Source organism: Salmo trutta, chromosome 10 (assembly GCF_901001165.1).
Source record: "Salmo trutta chromosome 10, fSalTru1.1, whole genome shotgun sequence".
NCBI classification, from domain to species: domain Eukaryota; kingdom Metazoa; phylum Chordata; class Actinopteri; order Salmoniformes; family Salmonidae; genus Salmo; species Salmo trutta.
Window position 1 is genome coordinate 745,884 of NC_042966.1, and position 17,258 is coordinate 763,141.

The following is a 17,258-nucleotide window of genomic DNA, read 5'->3' on the forward strand; positions in this document are numbered from 1 at the left end:
CCATCATGAAACGAAAGATGGTGACCCTTGTAATTAGAAGTTATTTTCCTGTAACATTTGCTTGTCTAACGTTTCATATGATTAAAAACCAAGCCCTCCGTAGGCTACTCTTGAAGACGATTTATGCTTGATCTGGAGGCGAAATCAAGCTCCATGCTGCAACGCCTTGCGCCCCCACCATTTTTTTTAACACTGTGGAGGGCTCAGTATAGCTCCTTATAGCTCTGCATTGACATGATTGGTGGACAGTAGGTGGGCAGGGCCGGCTTATGGGCCTCAGGTGGCATGGACCGCCCTACCATACCTCGGTTGAATTCCAAACACTTAAAAGACACACCCTATCCCCTCAGCCCTCAAATTAAGTGCTCTTCTGATGACGTTCATGACGTCTGACGAGTATACACTTGCAGGGTAATGGGCGAGGGAGGAATGATTTTTAAATGGACCGCCCATACCCGGAAATTCATCACTCGTTCATCTCGCGATGATTGTGTTTTCAGCCACCGGTAGCTTGTGGGTGCTTTATATGTGCTACAGTCAATTATGATTGTATGTCTACTTATATTAACTATATAATTATTAATATATGCCTACTGTATGATAGCTAGCAAATTAGCCTGCCAAGCTACTTCTGAAGAAGGAAAATGTTTTATTTGTACAATTTCCAAAAGCTAACCAAACAAAAACATCAATACTTTTATGAGATGTGTTTTTGCGTTAGTAGCACAATTTCTAACTTATTTACATACATTTTTACATACACTTGTATGTTGACTCCATATTGATGGTGTCACGGGTGTCGTATAGAGTAGACCAAGGCGCAGTGGGTTGAGTGCTCATTTTGACGTTTATTTTAAATAACCACGAACACTTCACAAAACAAGAAAACGGACGACAACATAACAGTTTGCAGGCTAACCCTAACAGTGCAAAACAACTACCCACAATACCCCATTTCAAATTACCCCTATACATAGGACCTTCAATCAGAGGCAACGAGGAACAGCTGCCTCCAATTGAAGGTCACATCAATAAACTGAACATAGAAATATACAACCTAGAACTAACATACACACACATGGCCCAACAACCCCGAAACACTAAACAAATACCCCTTCTACATAAACACATAATCCACCAAACCCCGAAACACTCTAAACAAATACCCCCTGCCACATCCTGACCAAACTACAATAACAAATAACCCCTTTACTGGTCAGGACGTGACAGTACCCCCCCCCAAAGGTGCAGACCCCGGATGCACCTCAAAAATAAAAATAAACTACAAAAATGAACCCCCCAAACTAAAGGGAGGGAAGGGAGGGTGGCCACCGTCACCGACGGTTCTTGTGCTACACCCCCCCTCCCCAACCCACCTATTATGGAGGTGGATCAGGCTCCGGCTTAAGTCCCCAACCTAACCTGTCCACCCCCGCTGAAGGCTCAGGGCTAAGATGCGTCGCCGGAGACCTCGGGCTGATGCGCGTCGCTTGTAGACCTCGGGCTGATGCACGTCGCCGGAGACCTCGGGCTGATGCGCGTCGCCGGAGACCTCGGGCTGATGCGCGTCGCCGGAGACCTCGGGCTGATGCGCGTCGCCGGAGACCACGGACTGATGCGCGTCTCCGGAGACGTCGGGCTGATGCGCGTCGGAGACCTCGGGCTGATGCGCGTCGCCGGAGACCTCGGGCTGATGCGCGTCGCCGGAGACCACGGGCTGATGCGCGTCTCCGGAGACCTCGGGCTGATGCGCGTCTCCGGAGACCTCGGGCTGATGCGCGTCGGAGACCTCGGGCTGATGCGCGTCGCCGGAGACCTCGGGCTGATGCGCGTCGCCGGAGACCTCGGGCTGATGCGCGTCGCCGGAGACCACGGACTGATGCGCGTCTCCGGAGACCTCGGGCTGATGCGCGTCGGAGACCTCGGGCTGATGCGCGTCGCCGGAGACCTCGGGCTGATGCGCGTCGCCGGAGACCACGGGCTGATGCGCGTCGCCGGAGACCTCGGGCTGATGCGCGTCTCCGGAGACCTCGGGCTGATGCGCGTCGGAGACCTCGGGCTGATGCGCGTCGCCGGAGACCTCGGGCTGATGCGCGTCGCCGGAGACCTCGGGCTGATGCGCGTCGCCGGAGACCACGGGCTGATGCGCGTCTCCGGAGACCTCGGGCTGATGCGCGTCTCCGGAGACCTCGGGCTGATGCGCGTCTCCGGAGACCTCGGGCTGATGCGCGTCGCCGGAGACCTCGGGCTGATGCGCGTCGCCGGAGACCTCGGGCTGATGCGCGTCTCCGGAGACCTCGGGCTGATGCGCGTCGCCGGAGACCTCGGGCTGATGCGCGTCTCCGGAGACCTCGGGCTGATGCGCGTCTCCGGAGACCTCGGGCTGATGCGCGTCTCCGGAGACCTCGGGCTGATGCGCGTCTCCGGAGACCTCGGGCTGATGCGCGTCTCCGGAGACCTCGGGCTGATGCGCGTCGCCGGAGACCTCGGGCTGATGCGCGTCGCCGGAGACCTCGGGCTGATGCGCGTCGCCGGAGACCTCGGGCTGATGCGCGTCGCCGGAGACCTCGGGCTGATGCGCGTCTCCGGAGACCTCGGGCTGATGCGCGTCTCCGGAGACCTCGGGCTGATGCGCGTCTCCGGAGACCTCGGGCTGATGCGCGTCTCCGGAGACCTCGGGCTGATGCGCGTCTCCGGAGACCTCGGGCTGATGCGCGTCGCCGGAGACCTCGGGCTGATGCGCGTCGCCGGAGACCTCGGGCTGATGCGCGTCGCCGGAGACCTCGGGCTGATGCGCGTCGCCGGAGACCTCGGGCTGATGCGCGTCGCCGGAGACCTCGGGCTGATGCGCGTCTCCGGAGACCTCGGGCTGATGCGCGTCTCCGGAGACCTCGGGCTGATGCGCGTCTCCGGAGACCTCGGGCTGATGCGCGTCTCGGCAGGCTCGGGGCTGATGCGCGTCTCGGCAGGCTCGGGGCTGATGCGCGTCTCGGCAGGCTCGGGGCTGGAGGGCGACTCGGCAGGCTCGGGGCTGGAGGGCGACTCGGCAGGCTCGGGGCTGGAGGGCGACTCGGCAGGCTCGGGGCTGGAGGGCGACTCGGCAGGCTCGGGGCTGGGGGGCGACTCGGCAGGCTCGGGGCTGGAGGGCGACTCGGCAGGCTCGGGGCTGGAGGGCGACTCGGCAGGCTCGGGGCTGGAGGGCGACTCGGCAGGCTCGGGGCTGGAGGGCGACTCGGCAGGCTCGGGGCTGGAGAGCGACTCGGCAGGCTCAGGGCTGGAGAGTGACTCTGGTAGCGCCGGTCCCGGACTGTAGGGCGACTCTGGCTGCGCCCGTTCCGGACTGTAGGCCGTCTCTCTCGGTTCCGGACTGTGGGCCATCTCTAGACAGTCTGGTACTGGAGATACCAGACTGGAGACACGCACCCCAAGGCTAGTGCGAGGAGCAGGAACAGGACGAGTTGGACTGGGCTGACGCACTGGAGGCCTGGTGCGTGGGGCTGGTACTGGAGGTACCAGACTGGAGACACGCACCCCAAGGCTAGTGCGAGGAGCAGAAACAGGGCGTACTGGACTGGGCTGATACACTGGAAGCCTGGTGCGTGGGGCTGGTACTGGAGGTATTAGACTAGGGACACACACCCCAAGGCTAGTGAGAGGAGCAGGAACAGCATGTACTGGACTGGGCTGACGCACTGGAATCTTAGTGCGTGGGGCTGGTACTGGATACACTGGGCCCTGAATCACTACTGGAGGTCTGGAGCACACAACCCCTACTGGCTGATTGCTCACTCGAGCATGACACTTGCGAGGGGCTGGAATCACTCTCACCGGACTGTGCGTGCGCATGGGTGATGTCGTGCGCACTTCCGCATAGCACGGTGCTCTTCTGATCCGCTGCTCCCCATAATAAGCACGGGGATTTGACTTAGGGCTCACCCTTGGCCCAGCCAAACTACACGTGTGCCCCCCCCAAAAAAATTATTGGGGTGCCTCTCGTGCTTCCCAATCGGTGCATATAAAGCTTCATACCGGCGCCGCTCCGCCTTGGCTGCCTCTATCTCCTCCGGTGGGCGATGGTATTCACCCGCCTGGTGCCATGGTCCAGCCCCGTCCAGAATTTCCTCCCATGTCCATGATTCATTGTAGTCAACATAATTCACCTGCTGCTCCTTCCCCCGCTGCTTGGTCCGTTGGTGGTGGGTAGTTCTGTCACGGGTGTCGTATAGAGTAGACCAAGGCGCAGCGGGTTGAGTGCTCATTTTGACATTTATTTTAAATAACCACGAACACTTCACAAAACAAGAAAACGGACGACAACATAACAGTTTGCAGGCTAACCCTAGCAGTGCAAAACAACTACCCACAATACCCCATTTCAAATTACCCCTATACATAGGACCTTCAATCAGAGGCAACGAGGAACAGCTGCCTCCAATTGAAGGTCACATCAATTAACTGAACATAGAACTATACAACCTAGAACTATCATACACACATGGCCCAACAACCCCGAAACACTCTCAACAAATACCCCTTCTACATAAACACATAATCCACCAAACCCCGAAACACTCTAAACAAATACCCCCTGCCACGTCCTGACCAAACTACAATAACAAATAACCCCTTTACTGGTCAGGACGTGACAGGTGGAGGTTTTTAGTTTGGGCAGACTTTTCTTAGCGGACGTACAATCATCGTTTCAGGCAACGTTGCAAACTTCCCTTGCTTGGCTAATCATTTGGACCGACAACAAATATGGCTGCGGGGATTCCATCCAAAGGCATAAGGCCAAGGGCTGTCTACTTTGAGTTTGAACTGCAGCCCTCCTTGCCAATCCAAATAAAAGATTGATGATTTATTTGACCTAGATAAGCTGCGACAGTAAAAGGCGCTGCATGGTCATTCTGACGTCTACATTGGCCGTGCAGCATTTATGATAATACAGCCTCTGCAGACGTCAGGGCATTCAGTGAGTGTGTTTGTATACAGGACCTCCCGCCCTCACCTACAGTCAACCAATCATCTCGATGCAGAGCTATATGGAGCCCTTTGTTAAAACATTTGAGAGGGACACAACAATGTGGTACCGAGCTCAATTTGGCCTCTGCTTGCCTCTGGAGACTCCGCAATTGCGTCACACCATCCATACAGCGCTCCGACCACATTTTCGGTTTGGATCAAGCATAAGAGCGAATTTATGCTTGATCCTAAAATGTGGTCGGAGGCGCCATATGGATCACCGTAAATGCTGTACGGCCAATGCAGAATGCAAATTGACCATGTAGCGCCTTTAAATTGGCGGAAAGATGCACCAATCTCAGTTAAAGCATCCGAGCAAGCAAAACAGCGCCCCCTATGTCTCAGTATGTGTGGACCTTGAATCTGATGCTGGACCAAAATAAATGGCATGTCATATTATTTCTGTCCAGATGGCATCACATATATGGGCTACATATAGAGGGGCGCAGTTTTGATCGCTCAGATAATTTCTCCGGTGATACCAGTACCAGTCAAAAGTTTGGACACACCTATTCGTTCAAGGGGTTTTTTTTGTTTTTTTTTACTATTTTCTACATTGTAGAATAATAGTGAAGACATCAAAACTATGAAATAACACATATGGAATCATGTTGTAACCAAAAAAAGTGTGAAACAAATCAAAATATATTTTATATTTGAGATTCTGCAAAGTAGCCACCCTTTGCCTTGATGACAGCTTTGCACAGTCTTGGCAATCTCTCAACCAGCTTGATGAGGTAGTCACCTGGAATGCATTTCAATTAACAGAATAATTCACTCTTTCTTGGCCTTATCAATACTGAATTTAATCTCACTTATTGACAATGTTTGGCATGTCCAATGCTCAGGCATAATGCAATTTACAGTAGCCCTAGCCCCTGTATCAGTGTGAATGCTATGTTTAACAGTATATTTCCATATTGAAGCCATGCAATGGCTTTCAACTAGTGGACTGAAACATGTTCAACATATTTAGCAAAGATGGGATAGGCCTACATTTTGTTATTTTGTTTATTTTGGCTGTTTCACAAACTAGACTATAACGGGCTAACATTGAAATTAAAGTTGATGACAACGCAATTCATAAGACTGTAAATACACAACTTGAAGCAACCCCATATTTCGCGATGGGCCATGTTCCGATTGGCCAGTGATAAGTCTATCCTCAACACGCCTACAAATGATTTATTCATCAAAAAACAGCCTTTTTGTGACAACGCCCATAATTCTCGCTGTGAAAATATCTAAAATATTTCTGATACACCCTGGACTATAGCGCTACTACCAACGCTAAGAGGGTTTGTTAAAACGGAACCCAGAAACTAAAATGCATGTGTTATAAAAATACAATTTCGAAAAGATAATATACGGGCAAGTGCTCAGGTTTCTGCCAGTTGAAAAGGCAGCATCAGTTCTGCAGTCAGTACGAATCAGACACACAGACTGATTCAGTGGTTTGGGCCCAGGTCAACCTACATAACACCCATTGAGGATAATATTCAACATTCCAAAGCAGTTCTGTGGTTGGACTCCATGGCTGGTTGCCAAGATAATTTGGGTTGGTTGTTGGACTGGTAAGTCGCAATTGTATGTCCAGACTCTAGAGGGCTCTCCACTCCTCTGAGTTTATTATTCCACTTCCTCAGCTATTCCAGTGCCACCCTTGTCATTGGAAACTGCTTAAAAGGAGTGAGGCTTGATTCAACTCACTAAACAAACCTCTTTGGCCTGACACCAAAATGTTGAAACGTAGCATGATATTCTTAACAGTTCAGCACGTCATTTGGGACTTGAACATTACAGAGATGTTACAGAGCAACACATATTCCATGTCTAAATCTGGGTGGTGGCAAAACCTCTCAACCATAGGCAATTCTTCATCCTGTAAAGAATAACTTCAATGCACTTTATGCTGCAAGAATGTGAGCTCAATCTCTCATCTGTTTGTGCTCTTCCTCCCCCACTCTCACTTTCTTTCACTTGTTTTCACTTTCTAATCTTCCTCCCCATTCTCATCTCACTCTCTCCCTTGGTCCTTCTCTCTTTCCCTTGGTTTCACTCTCCTCTACTGCATCCTATCTCTCTCCTAATATCTCTCTCTCCCTCCATATTCATCCCTGGACATTGCATAAAATAGAGCACTTTGGACTAAAACTATGTCACATAGTGACCCGATTTAATTTGGCTGTCATTTTCATCATACGGGTGATTCCCCACACTGCCCACTTACCATTGCCGGACATCTGAAGGTGAGATGGTCAAGCATTATCTACTGTACAGTACCAGTCAGAAGTTTGGACACACCTATTCGTTCAAGGGTTTTTTTTAGTTTTTTTTTTACTATTTTCTACATTGTAGAATAATAGTGAAGACATCAAAACTATGAAATAACACATATGGAATCATGTTGTAACCAAAAAAGTGTTAAACAAATCAAAATATATTTTCTATTTGAGATTCTTCAAAGTAGCCACCCTTTGCCTTCATGACAACTTTGCAAACTCTTGGCATTCTCTCAACCAGCTTCACCTGGAATGCTTTTCCAACAGTCTTGAAGGAGTTCCCACATATGCTGAGCACTTGTTGGCTGATTTTCCTTCACTTTGTGGTCCAACTCATTCCAAACCATCTCAACTGGGTTGAGGGTCGGGTGCTTGTGGAGGCCAGGTCATCTGATACAGCACTCCATCAATCTCCTTCTTGGTCAAATAGCCCTTACAAGGCTGGAGGTGTGTTGGGTCATTGTCCTGTTGAAAAACAAATGATAGTCCCACTAAGCGCTAATCAGATAGGATGGCGTATCGCTGTACAATGCCGTGGTAGCCATACTGGTTAAGTGTGCCTTAAATTTTTAAAAATCACTGACAGTGTCACCAGCAAAGCGCCATCACACCACCTCCTCCATACTTCAGGTTGGGACCCACACATGCGGAGATCATCCGTTCACCTACTCTGCGTCTCACAAAGACACACGGTTATAAGTCCAAATTTGAGATTTTTGTTTATCAGGCAAAAGGACAGATTTCCACCGGTCTAATGTCCATTGCTGGTGTTTATTGGCCCGAGCAAGTCTCTTCTTCTTATTGGTGTTGTTTAGTAGTGGTTTCTTTGCAGCAATTTGACCATGAAGGCCTAATTCACGCAGTCTCCTCTGAACAGTTGATGTTGAGATGTGTCTGTTACTTGAACTCTGAAGCATTTATTTGGGCTGCAAACTGAGGTGCAGTTAACTCTAATGAACTTATCCTCATGCGGCAGAGGTAACTCTGGGTCTTCCTTTCCTGTGGTGGTCCTCATGAGAGCCAGTTTCATCATATTGCTTGAGGGTTTTTGCGACTGCACTTGAAGGCACACCTGTTAATTGAAATGCATTCCAGGTGATTACCTCATGAAGCTAGTTGAGGGAGTACCAAGAGTGTGCAAAGCTGTCATCAAGGCAAAGGGTGGCTACTTTGAATAATATAAAATATATTTGTTTAACACTTTTTTGCTTACTACATGATTCCATATGTGTTATTTCATAAGTTTGATGTGTTCACTATTATTCTACAATGTAGAAAATAGTAAAAATAAAGAAGACCTTGAATGAGTAGGTGTGTCCAAACTTTTGACTGATACTGTATTCACCAAGACCTGGAGAGTCACAGTGTGTGGTGCAATTATGAGACAAACAGACAGAGAGCATCTGTTTTGTCACTGGGCCAGAGGCAGAGCATCATGGAACCTGGGAGTTGGCACTGGATCTGAGAGGGGAGAGTGGACTAGACGGAGAGGGGATCCTGACCTGTTGTCACACATTGATGGCCTCATACACTGTCAGGTCATAGCTGAGCCACAGCAACCTTACTACAGCTTTCAATTGGAGCGAATACACCAGCTCACTTTATGAAGCAGGATTTACTGTATCCCCAGCCATCCTCATTGTCCTTAAGAGAAGTGGTTATGATGTATACATGCATATGGAATAATAATGTGTTCTCTTCTAAGGAAATAGGTCTGGTAATGGCACTGCTCCTACCAGGTCTGCCCACACCAGGGGTTACGAGACGCCATTCATCAATCTGATGTTCTGACCTTTATGTTCAGGTCCCCATACACCAGTTTCTTCGTAATTTGCATTAATTATGCATGGGATTAACATACAATATGTATTCGTGTGTATGATCAGCGTAAAGGGGTACACAGGAAGGGTATTTCGTCATGGTTCTGTAAGTGTGCTTTAGTGTAATATTTGTGTGGTTCCTGTGTGCATCTGAGAGTGATGTATATTCCCGTTTCTGTTACAATGTGTGATAGGCCTGCATGTACTGTACATGTATGCATATATTCAGTCTGTTCACAAGTAGCTTCAGTGTTTTCTCTCTCTCTCTCTCTCTCTCTATCCGTGTGTATGTGTGTTAGATGTGCCTACGTGCATCCCTATCTGAGGCTGTGGTAGGCACACAGCCGCAGTGGAGCTCATCTTCTCTTCCTCTTCAAGACGCCCTCCTTGCAGTGTGGAATGAGCTGCAGCCAGTTGCCCCTCCTGTTCCGGTTCCCATTGGCCGAGAGGAGCCACCTCCCTCCCCAGCCTCATTGGTATGCAGGCAGTGCAGTGTCAGTGAGGAGAGAGGAAAGAGGGAGCAGTCAGTGCTGCAGGGCAGAGGTTAGCGAGGAGAGTGAGTGAATGAGAGCTGCTGAATCTGCTGTTTGCTTGTTTTGCTGGGCTGCCTCCTTTCCACACAACACTTGCACCACAGAATACCCTGCCACCACTACAGACGCTGCTGATTACCACGTAAGTTAGCCACGGCGCTAACAGGAGGGCAAGGGGCCACCAGGAATCAAGCTAGCCGGGTTTCTCCATCCTTTGAGCAGGGGACGTAGCCGTGTCGTGTAGTGGAGGGGGCTGACGCTACGATTTAGTCACCCGCTCCTACCTCCCCCAACCCCACTCTCCGTCTCCTTCTCCCCAACCACCACCGGCAGCCCGCTTGCTCCTCCCTATGCCCTTGTCCTCGGCGGGTCCTCTCAACTCCCTGGCCAGTATATGGATAGAAGCTCCCTGTTTCAGCTCATACAAGAGCAGGTAAGCGAGCAAAGCAGCGGCGGGAGGTTTCTATGGTTACCGTCTCCTGCCAGCAGCCAGCCGCACTCTTTCTATCTAGGGATGAAAGACAAGAGGCAGGTGTTAGAACTGCTGCTAGGGGAGGGGGGAAGGGGCATGTGGTATTGTGTTACTTTAAAAAAAAATGTTTTACTTTATTTAGTAATTATTGACTTTATTTATTGAACTGCGTTGTTGGTTAAGGGCTTGTAAGCATTTCATGGTACTTACTTACAAGCCCTTAATCAACAACGCAGTTTTAATAAAATAGTCTTAATAAAATATTTACTAAATATTTTTATTTATTTAAATAAGTAACACAAAATAACAATAAGTACAGGTTAGTCGAGGTCATTTGTACATGTAGGTAGGGGTAAAGTGATAATAAACAGCAAGTAGCAGCAGTGTAAAAACAAAGGGGGGTGTCAATGCAAGTAGTCCCTGTGGCCATTTGATTAATTGTTCAGCAGTCTTATGGCTTGGGGGTAGAAGCTGTTAAGGAGCCTTTTGGACCTGGACTTGGTGCTCCGGTACCGCTTGCCATGGGTGACTTGGGTGACTGAAGTATTGACCATTTTTTGGGCCCTTCCTCTGACACCGCCTAGTATATACGTCCTGGATGTCAGGAAGCTTTTTTTAATACTTTTACCCATTTTTCTCCCCAATTTTGTGGTATCCAATTGGTAGTTACAGGCTTGTCTCATCGCTGCAACTCCCGTACGGACTTGAGAGAGGCGAAGGTCGAGAGCCTTGCGTCCTCCGAAGCACGACCCAACCAAGCCGCACTGCTTCTTGACACAATGCCTGTTTAACCCGAAAGCCATCCACACCAATGTGTCAGTGGAAACACCGTACACCTGGCGACTGTGCCAGCCTGCATGCGCCCAGCCTGCCACAGGAGTCGCTAGAGTGCAATGCGACAAGGACATCCCTGCCGGCCAAACCCTCCCCTAAACCGGACGACGCTGGGCCAATTGTGCGCCGCCCCATGGGTTTCCCGGTCGCGGCCGGCTGCGATAAAGCCTGGACTCAAACCAGGATCTCTAGTGGCACAGCCATTAACTGCGATCCAGTGTCTTAGACCACTCCGCCAGTCGGGAGGCCCTGTCGTCAGCAAACTTAATGATGGTGTTGGTGTCTTGCTTGGCCACACAGTTGTGGGTGAACAGAGAGTACAGGGGAGGACTAAGCACGCACCCCAGAGGGGCCCCCATGTTCAAGATCAGCGTGTCATGTGTTGTTGCCTACCCTTACCACCTGGGGGCAGCCCATCTGGAAGTCCAGGATCCAGTTGCATAGGGAGGTGTTTAGTCCCAGGGTCCTTAGCTTAGTGATGAGCTTTGTGGGCACTATTGTGTTGAACGCTGAGCTGTAGTCAATGAACAGCATTCTCATGCACAGTACCAGTCAAAAGTTTGGACACACCTACTCATTCAAGGGTTTTTCTTTATTTTTACTATTTTCTACATTGTAGAATAATAGTGAAGACATCGAACTATGAAATAACACATATGGAATCATGTAATAACCAAAAAAGTGTTCAACAAATCAAAATATGTTTTATATTTGAGATTCTTCAAAGTAGCCACCCTTTGCCTTGATGACAGCTTTGCACACTCTTGGCATTCTTTCAACCAGCTTCATGAGGTAGTCACCTGGAATGCATTTCAATTAACAGGTGTGCCTTGTTAAAAGTTAATTTGTGGAATTTCTTTCCTTAATGCATTTGAGCCAATCGGTTGTGTTGTGACAAGGTAGGGGGGGTATACAGAAGATAGCCCTATTTGGTTAAAGACCAAGTCCATATTATGGCAAGAACAGTTCAAATAAGCAAAGAGAAACGACAGTCCATCATTACTTTAAGATATGAAGGTCAGTCAATACGGAAAATGTCAAGAACTTTTAAAGTTTCTTCAACGCAAATACCATCAAGCGCTGTGATGAAACTGGCTCTCATGAGGATCGCCACAGGAAAAGAAGACCCAGAGTTATCTCTGCTGCAGAGGATAAGGTCATTAGAGTTAACTGCACCTCAGATTGCAGCCCAAATAAGTAAGACACATCTCAACATCAACTGTTCAGAGGCGACTGCGGGAATCAGGCCTTCATGGTTGAATAGCTGCAAAGAAACCACTACTAAAGGACACCAATAATAAGAAGAGACTTGATGGGCCAATAAACACGAGCAATGAACATTAGACCGGTGGAAATCTGTCCTTTTGCCTGATAAACAAAAATCTCAAATTTGGACTTATAACCGTGTGTCTTTGTGAGACGCAGAGTAGGTGAACGGATGATCTCCGCATGTGTGGTTCCCACTGTGAGGTATGGAGGAGGTGGTGTGGGGGTGCTTTGATGGTGACACTGTCTGTGATTTATTTAGAATTTAAGGCACCCTTAACCAGCATGGCTACCACAGCATTCTGCAGGGATACGCCATCCCATCTGGTTTGGGCTTAGTGGGACTATCATTTGTTTTTCAAAAGAACAATGACCCAAAACACACCTCTAGGCTGTGTAAGGGCTATTTGACCAAGAAGGAGATTGATGGAGTGCTGCATCAGATGACCTGACCTCCACAATCACCCAACCTCAACCCAATTGAGATGGTTTGGGATGAGGTGGAAAAGCAGCCAACAAGTGCTCAACATATGTGGTAACTCCTACAAGATTGTTGGAAAAATATTCTTCATGAAGCTGGTTGAGAGAATGCCTTGAGTGTGCAAAGCTGTCATCAAGACAAATGGTGGCTACTTTGAAGAATCTAAAATCTAAAATATATTTTGATTTGTTTAACACTTTTTTGGGTACTACATGATTCCATATGTGTTATTTCATAGTTTTGATGTCTTCACTTTTATTCTACAGTGTAGGAAATAGTCAAAATAAAGAAAACCCTTGAATGAATAGGTGTGTCCAAACTTTTGACTGGTCTGTAAGTGTTCCTTTTTTCCAGATGGGAAAGGGCTGCGTGGAGTGCGATTGAGGTTGTGTCATCTGTGGATCTGTTGGGGTGCTTTGCGAATTGGAGTGTGTCTAGGGTTTCTGGGATGAAGGTGTTGATGTGAGCCATGACTAGCCTTTCAAAGCACTTTATGGCTACCGACGTAAGTGCTACATGGCGGTAGTCATTTAGGCAGGTTACCTTCGCTTTCTTGGGCACAGGGACTATGGTGGTCTGCTTGAAACATGTAGGTATTACAGACTCGGTCAGGGAGAGGTTGAAAATGTCAGTGAAGACAGTTGGTCCGTGCATGCTCTTAGTGCATGTCCTTGTAATCCATTTGACTCTGCGGCCTTGTGAATATTGACTTGTTAAAAGGTCTTGCTCATATCGGCTACGGAGAGCGTGATGACGCTGTCATCTGGAACAGCTGGTTCTCTCATGCATGCTTCACTGTTGCTGGCCTCGAAGCGATCAAATAAGGCATTTATCCCATCTGGTAGGCGCAAGGCACCGGGCAGCTCGCAGCTGGGTTTCCCTTTGTAGGGTGTAATAGTTTGCAAGCCTTGCCACATCCGACGACCGTCAGAGCTGGTGTAGTAGGATTCAATCTTAGTCCTGTATTGACGCTTTGCCTGTTTGAAGGTTCGTCTGAGGGCATAGCGGGATTTCTTATAAGCCTCCGGATTAGTGTCCCGCTCTTTGAAAGCGGTAGCTCTAGCCTTTAGCTCGGTGCGGATGTTGCCTGTAATCCATGGCTTCTGGTTTGGATATGTATGTACAATCACTGTCGGGGCAACGTGGTCAATTCACTTATTGATGAAGCCAGTGACTGAGTTGGTATACTCCTCAATGACATTGGATGAATCCTGGAACATATTCCAGTCTGTGCTAGCAAAACAATCCTGTAGCGTAGCATCCGCGTCATCTGACCACTTCCGTATTGAGCTAGTCACTAGTACTTCCTGCTTAAGTTTTTTCTTGTACGCCAGAATCAGGAGGATAGAATTATGGTCAGATTTTCTAAATGGAGGGCGAGGGAGAGCCTTGTACGCGTCTGTGTGGAGAGTACAGTTGGTCTTGAGTACTCTGCCTCTGGCAAGCAATACCTCGAGACTCCCTTAATATTAGACATCGCGCACCAGCTATTATTGACAAATAGACTCACACCCTCACCCCTCGTCTTACCGGATGTAGCTGTTCTGTCCTGCCGATGCACGGAAAACCCAGCCAAATGTATATTATCTGTGTCGTCGTTCAGCCACAACTTGGTGAAACATAAACTATTACAGTTTTTAATATCTCGTTGGTATGATAGTCTCGAACGGAGCTAATCCAGTTTATTCTCTAGTGATTGCACGTTGGCCAATAGAACGATGGTAGAGGTGGGTTACCTACTCGCCAACGAATTCTTACAAGGCACCATGATCTCTGCCCCCTGTATTTATTTCCTTCTTTTCTTCATGCCATGGGCCTTGTATGGGAGCAACATTATATCCTTCTTGTCACTCATTAAATAAAAAATCTTTGTCTAGTTCGAGGTGAGTAATCGCTGTTCTGATATCCAGAATCTCTTTTTGGTCGTAAGAGACGGTAGCATCAACATTATGTACAAAATTAAAAAAGGTCAGATCACGTGTCACAGTTTGTAGAGGTGGAAATGGCATGTTTTCCTGGTTTACCTGTGCAGCAGTGATAGGAATGAATGGTTAAACTCTGGATGAAATAGATTTAGTGTGAATGAATGGATTGTAGGAAGCAGTGGTCACGGGGTAATTTATCTGGAGATGGTTGGTCCTAACCTGATGATTTTACTGTAGTCAGTAGGGCAATCATCTGGGCACTAGCTTGTACCTATGTTGTTGTGTGCCATAGGTCTGTCTAGGTGTCTGGTATTTTTCCTATTCCTTGTGTATCTCAGACATATTGACAGATTTTCCTCTTGGTTACTTAACAACCCAGGGGCAATGCTGTGCTTTGCAGTATCAAGATCCAGCACCAGTGGTGTAAAGTTCTTCTTAAGTATTTTTTTGGGGTATCTGTAATTTACTTTACTATTTATATTTGTGACTACTTTTACTTAACTACATTCCTAAAGAAAATAATGTACTTTTTACTCCATACATTTTCCCTGACACTCGAAGTACTCGTTACATTTTCAATGCATAGCAGGACAAGAAAATGGTCCAAATCACACTTCAAATCAAATCAAATCAAATTTATTTATATAGCCCTTCGCACATCAGCTGAAATCTCAAAGTGCTGTACAGAAACCCAGCCTAAAACCCCAAACAGCAAGCAATGCATGTGAAAGAAGCACGGTGGCTGGGAAAAACTCCCTAGGAAAAACTCCTGAGAAAGGCCAAAAACCTAGGAAGAAACCTAGAGAGGAACCAGGCTATGAGGGGTGGCCAGTCCTCTTCTGGCTGTGCCGGGTGGATATTATAACAGAACATGGTCAAGATGTTAAAATGTTCGTAAATGACCAGCATGGTCAAATAATAATAATCATAGTAATTGTCGAGGGTGCAACAAGCACGTCCGGTGAACAGGTCAGGGTTCCGTATCCGCAGGCAGAACAGTTGAAACTGGAGCAGCAGCATGGCCAGGTGGACTGGGGACAGCAAGGAGTCATCATGCCAGGTAGTCCTGAGGCATGGTCCTAGGGCTCAGGTCCTCCGAGAGAAAGAAAGAAAGAGAGAAAGAGAGAATTAGAGAGAGCATATTTACATTCACACAGGACACCGGATAAGACAAGAGAATACTCCAGATGTAACAGACTGACCCTAGCCCCCCGACACATAAACTACTGCAGCATAAATACTGGAGGCTGAGACAGGAGGGATCAGAAGACACTTATCAAGAGAACATCCCTGGTCATCCCTACTGCCTCTGATCTGGCGGACTCAATCAACAAACATGTTTCGTTTGTAAATTATGTCTGACTGTTGGAGTGTGCCGCTGGGTATCCATAAATGTAAAAAAACAAGAAAATGGTGCTGTCTGGTTTGCTTTATATAAGGAATTGGGTTCTTATATATTTTTTTTTACATTTGATACTTAAAGATGCACTATGCAGAAATCATTCTGCCATTTCCTGGTTACTAAAATTCTAATAGTTCGCCTAATTTCAGTTTATGTGACAAAACAAGCAGTCATTGTGTAGAAAATCATTGTTCCATCTAAACCGCTGTGAAGTATATTTTCCATAACCAAAAATATTGTATATTCAGCAGTTAGAAGCTGGTGTAAATGACGCAAAAACTAAATTTCAGAACGGGAAGCATAGAAATAGGACACATTTCTTAGACTTGCCTTCAACTGGAATTAAAGGTCTATAACTCACATTTCTATAGGAATTTGGTCAGGTCACTGAAAAAGTTATATATTGTAGCGTTATATTTTAGCAATTACATTTAGTTTTGATACTTAAGTATATTTAAAACCAAATCCTTTTAGACCTTACTCAAGAAGTATTTGACTTTCACTTTTACTTGAGTCATTTTCTATTAAGGTGTCTTTATTTTACTCAAGTATGACAACTGGGTACTTTTTTCCACCATTGTCCAGTACAGGCTACAGCCTCAAGCACTATTTTCAGGTCTCTCAGGAAGCATTTATTCAACTTTGAACATTTTTCAATTTTTTCAGTTTTAGTATTTAAAGCGTTTTGTTAGTTAAATCAAAGACTACTTTAATGTTTTTTTTATCAATGTCTAATGTGCATCGTATCAATGTCTAATGTGCATCGTGCCACCCCCTCATCCCTCATTCACGTTATTGGCTGGCTGGACCAATCCACTGTTCTGTGGCACCAGCTGGGGATTTGGCTGATTGACAGATTGGGCACCAAGAGGGAGACATCGATTATCTGCTGCAGGGTCTAAGGGTCACGAGTGGACCATCAGTAACACATTGATCAACAGACTTAGAGGTGCATGCGTTTGTGGGTACCTGAAGTTCTCACAAGGATAGTAAAACAAGGAGAATTTGGACGTTAGTGCATTTTGCCGATAACCAGGAAAATTTATTTTTTAGGTTTAGGGGTTAGGTTTAGGGTTTGGGATACAATTAGGGTTAGAATTAAGGTTAGGCCGGGCCTCCCGAGTGGCGCAGCGGTCTAAAGCACTGGATCGTAGTGCTAGATGCGTTACTACAGACCTGGGTTCATTCCCGGGCTGTGCCACAACCGGCCGTGGCCGGGAG

At 47.5% G+C, this 17,258-nt stretch overlaps 1 protein-coding gene across 1 annotated transcript in view; it reads left to right on the plus strand.

Annotated features, from left to right (window-relative positions):
* The first annotated feature begins 9,537 nt into the window (after positions 1-9,537).
* The window catches only part of LOC115200919 (rhomboid-related protein 1), a 62,891-nt gene continuing 55,170 nt past the window's right edge, over positions 9,538-17,258 (plus strand). The window contains exon 1 of the mRNA XM_029764037.1: positions 9,538-10,090. Coding sequence (XP_029619897.1) covers positions 10,052-10,090 — 39 coding nt within the window. The 5' untranslated portion in view covers positions 9,538-10,051. The remainder of the gene's footprint in view (positions 10,091-17,258) is intronic.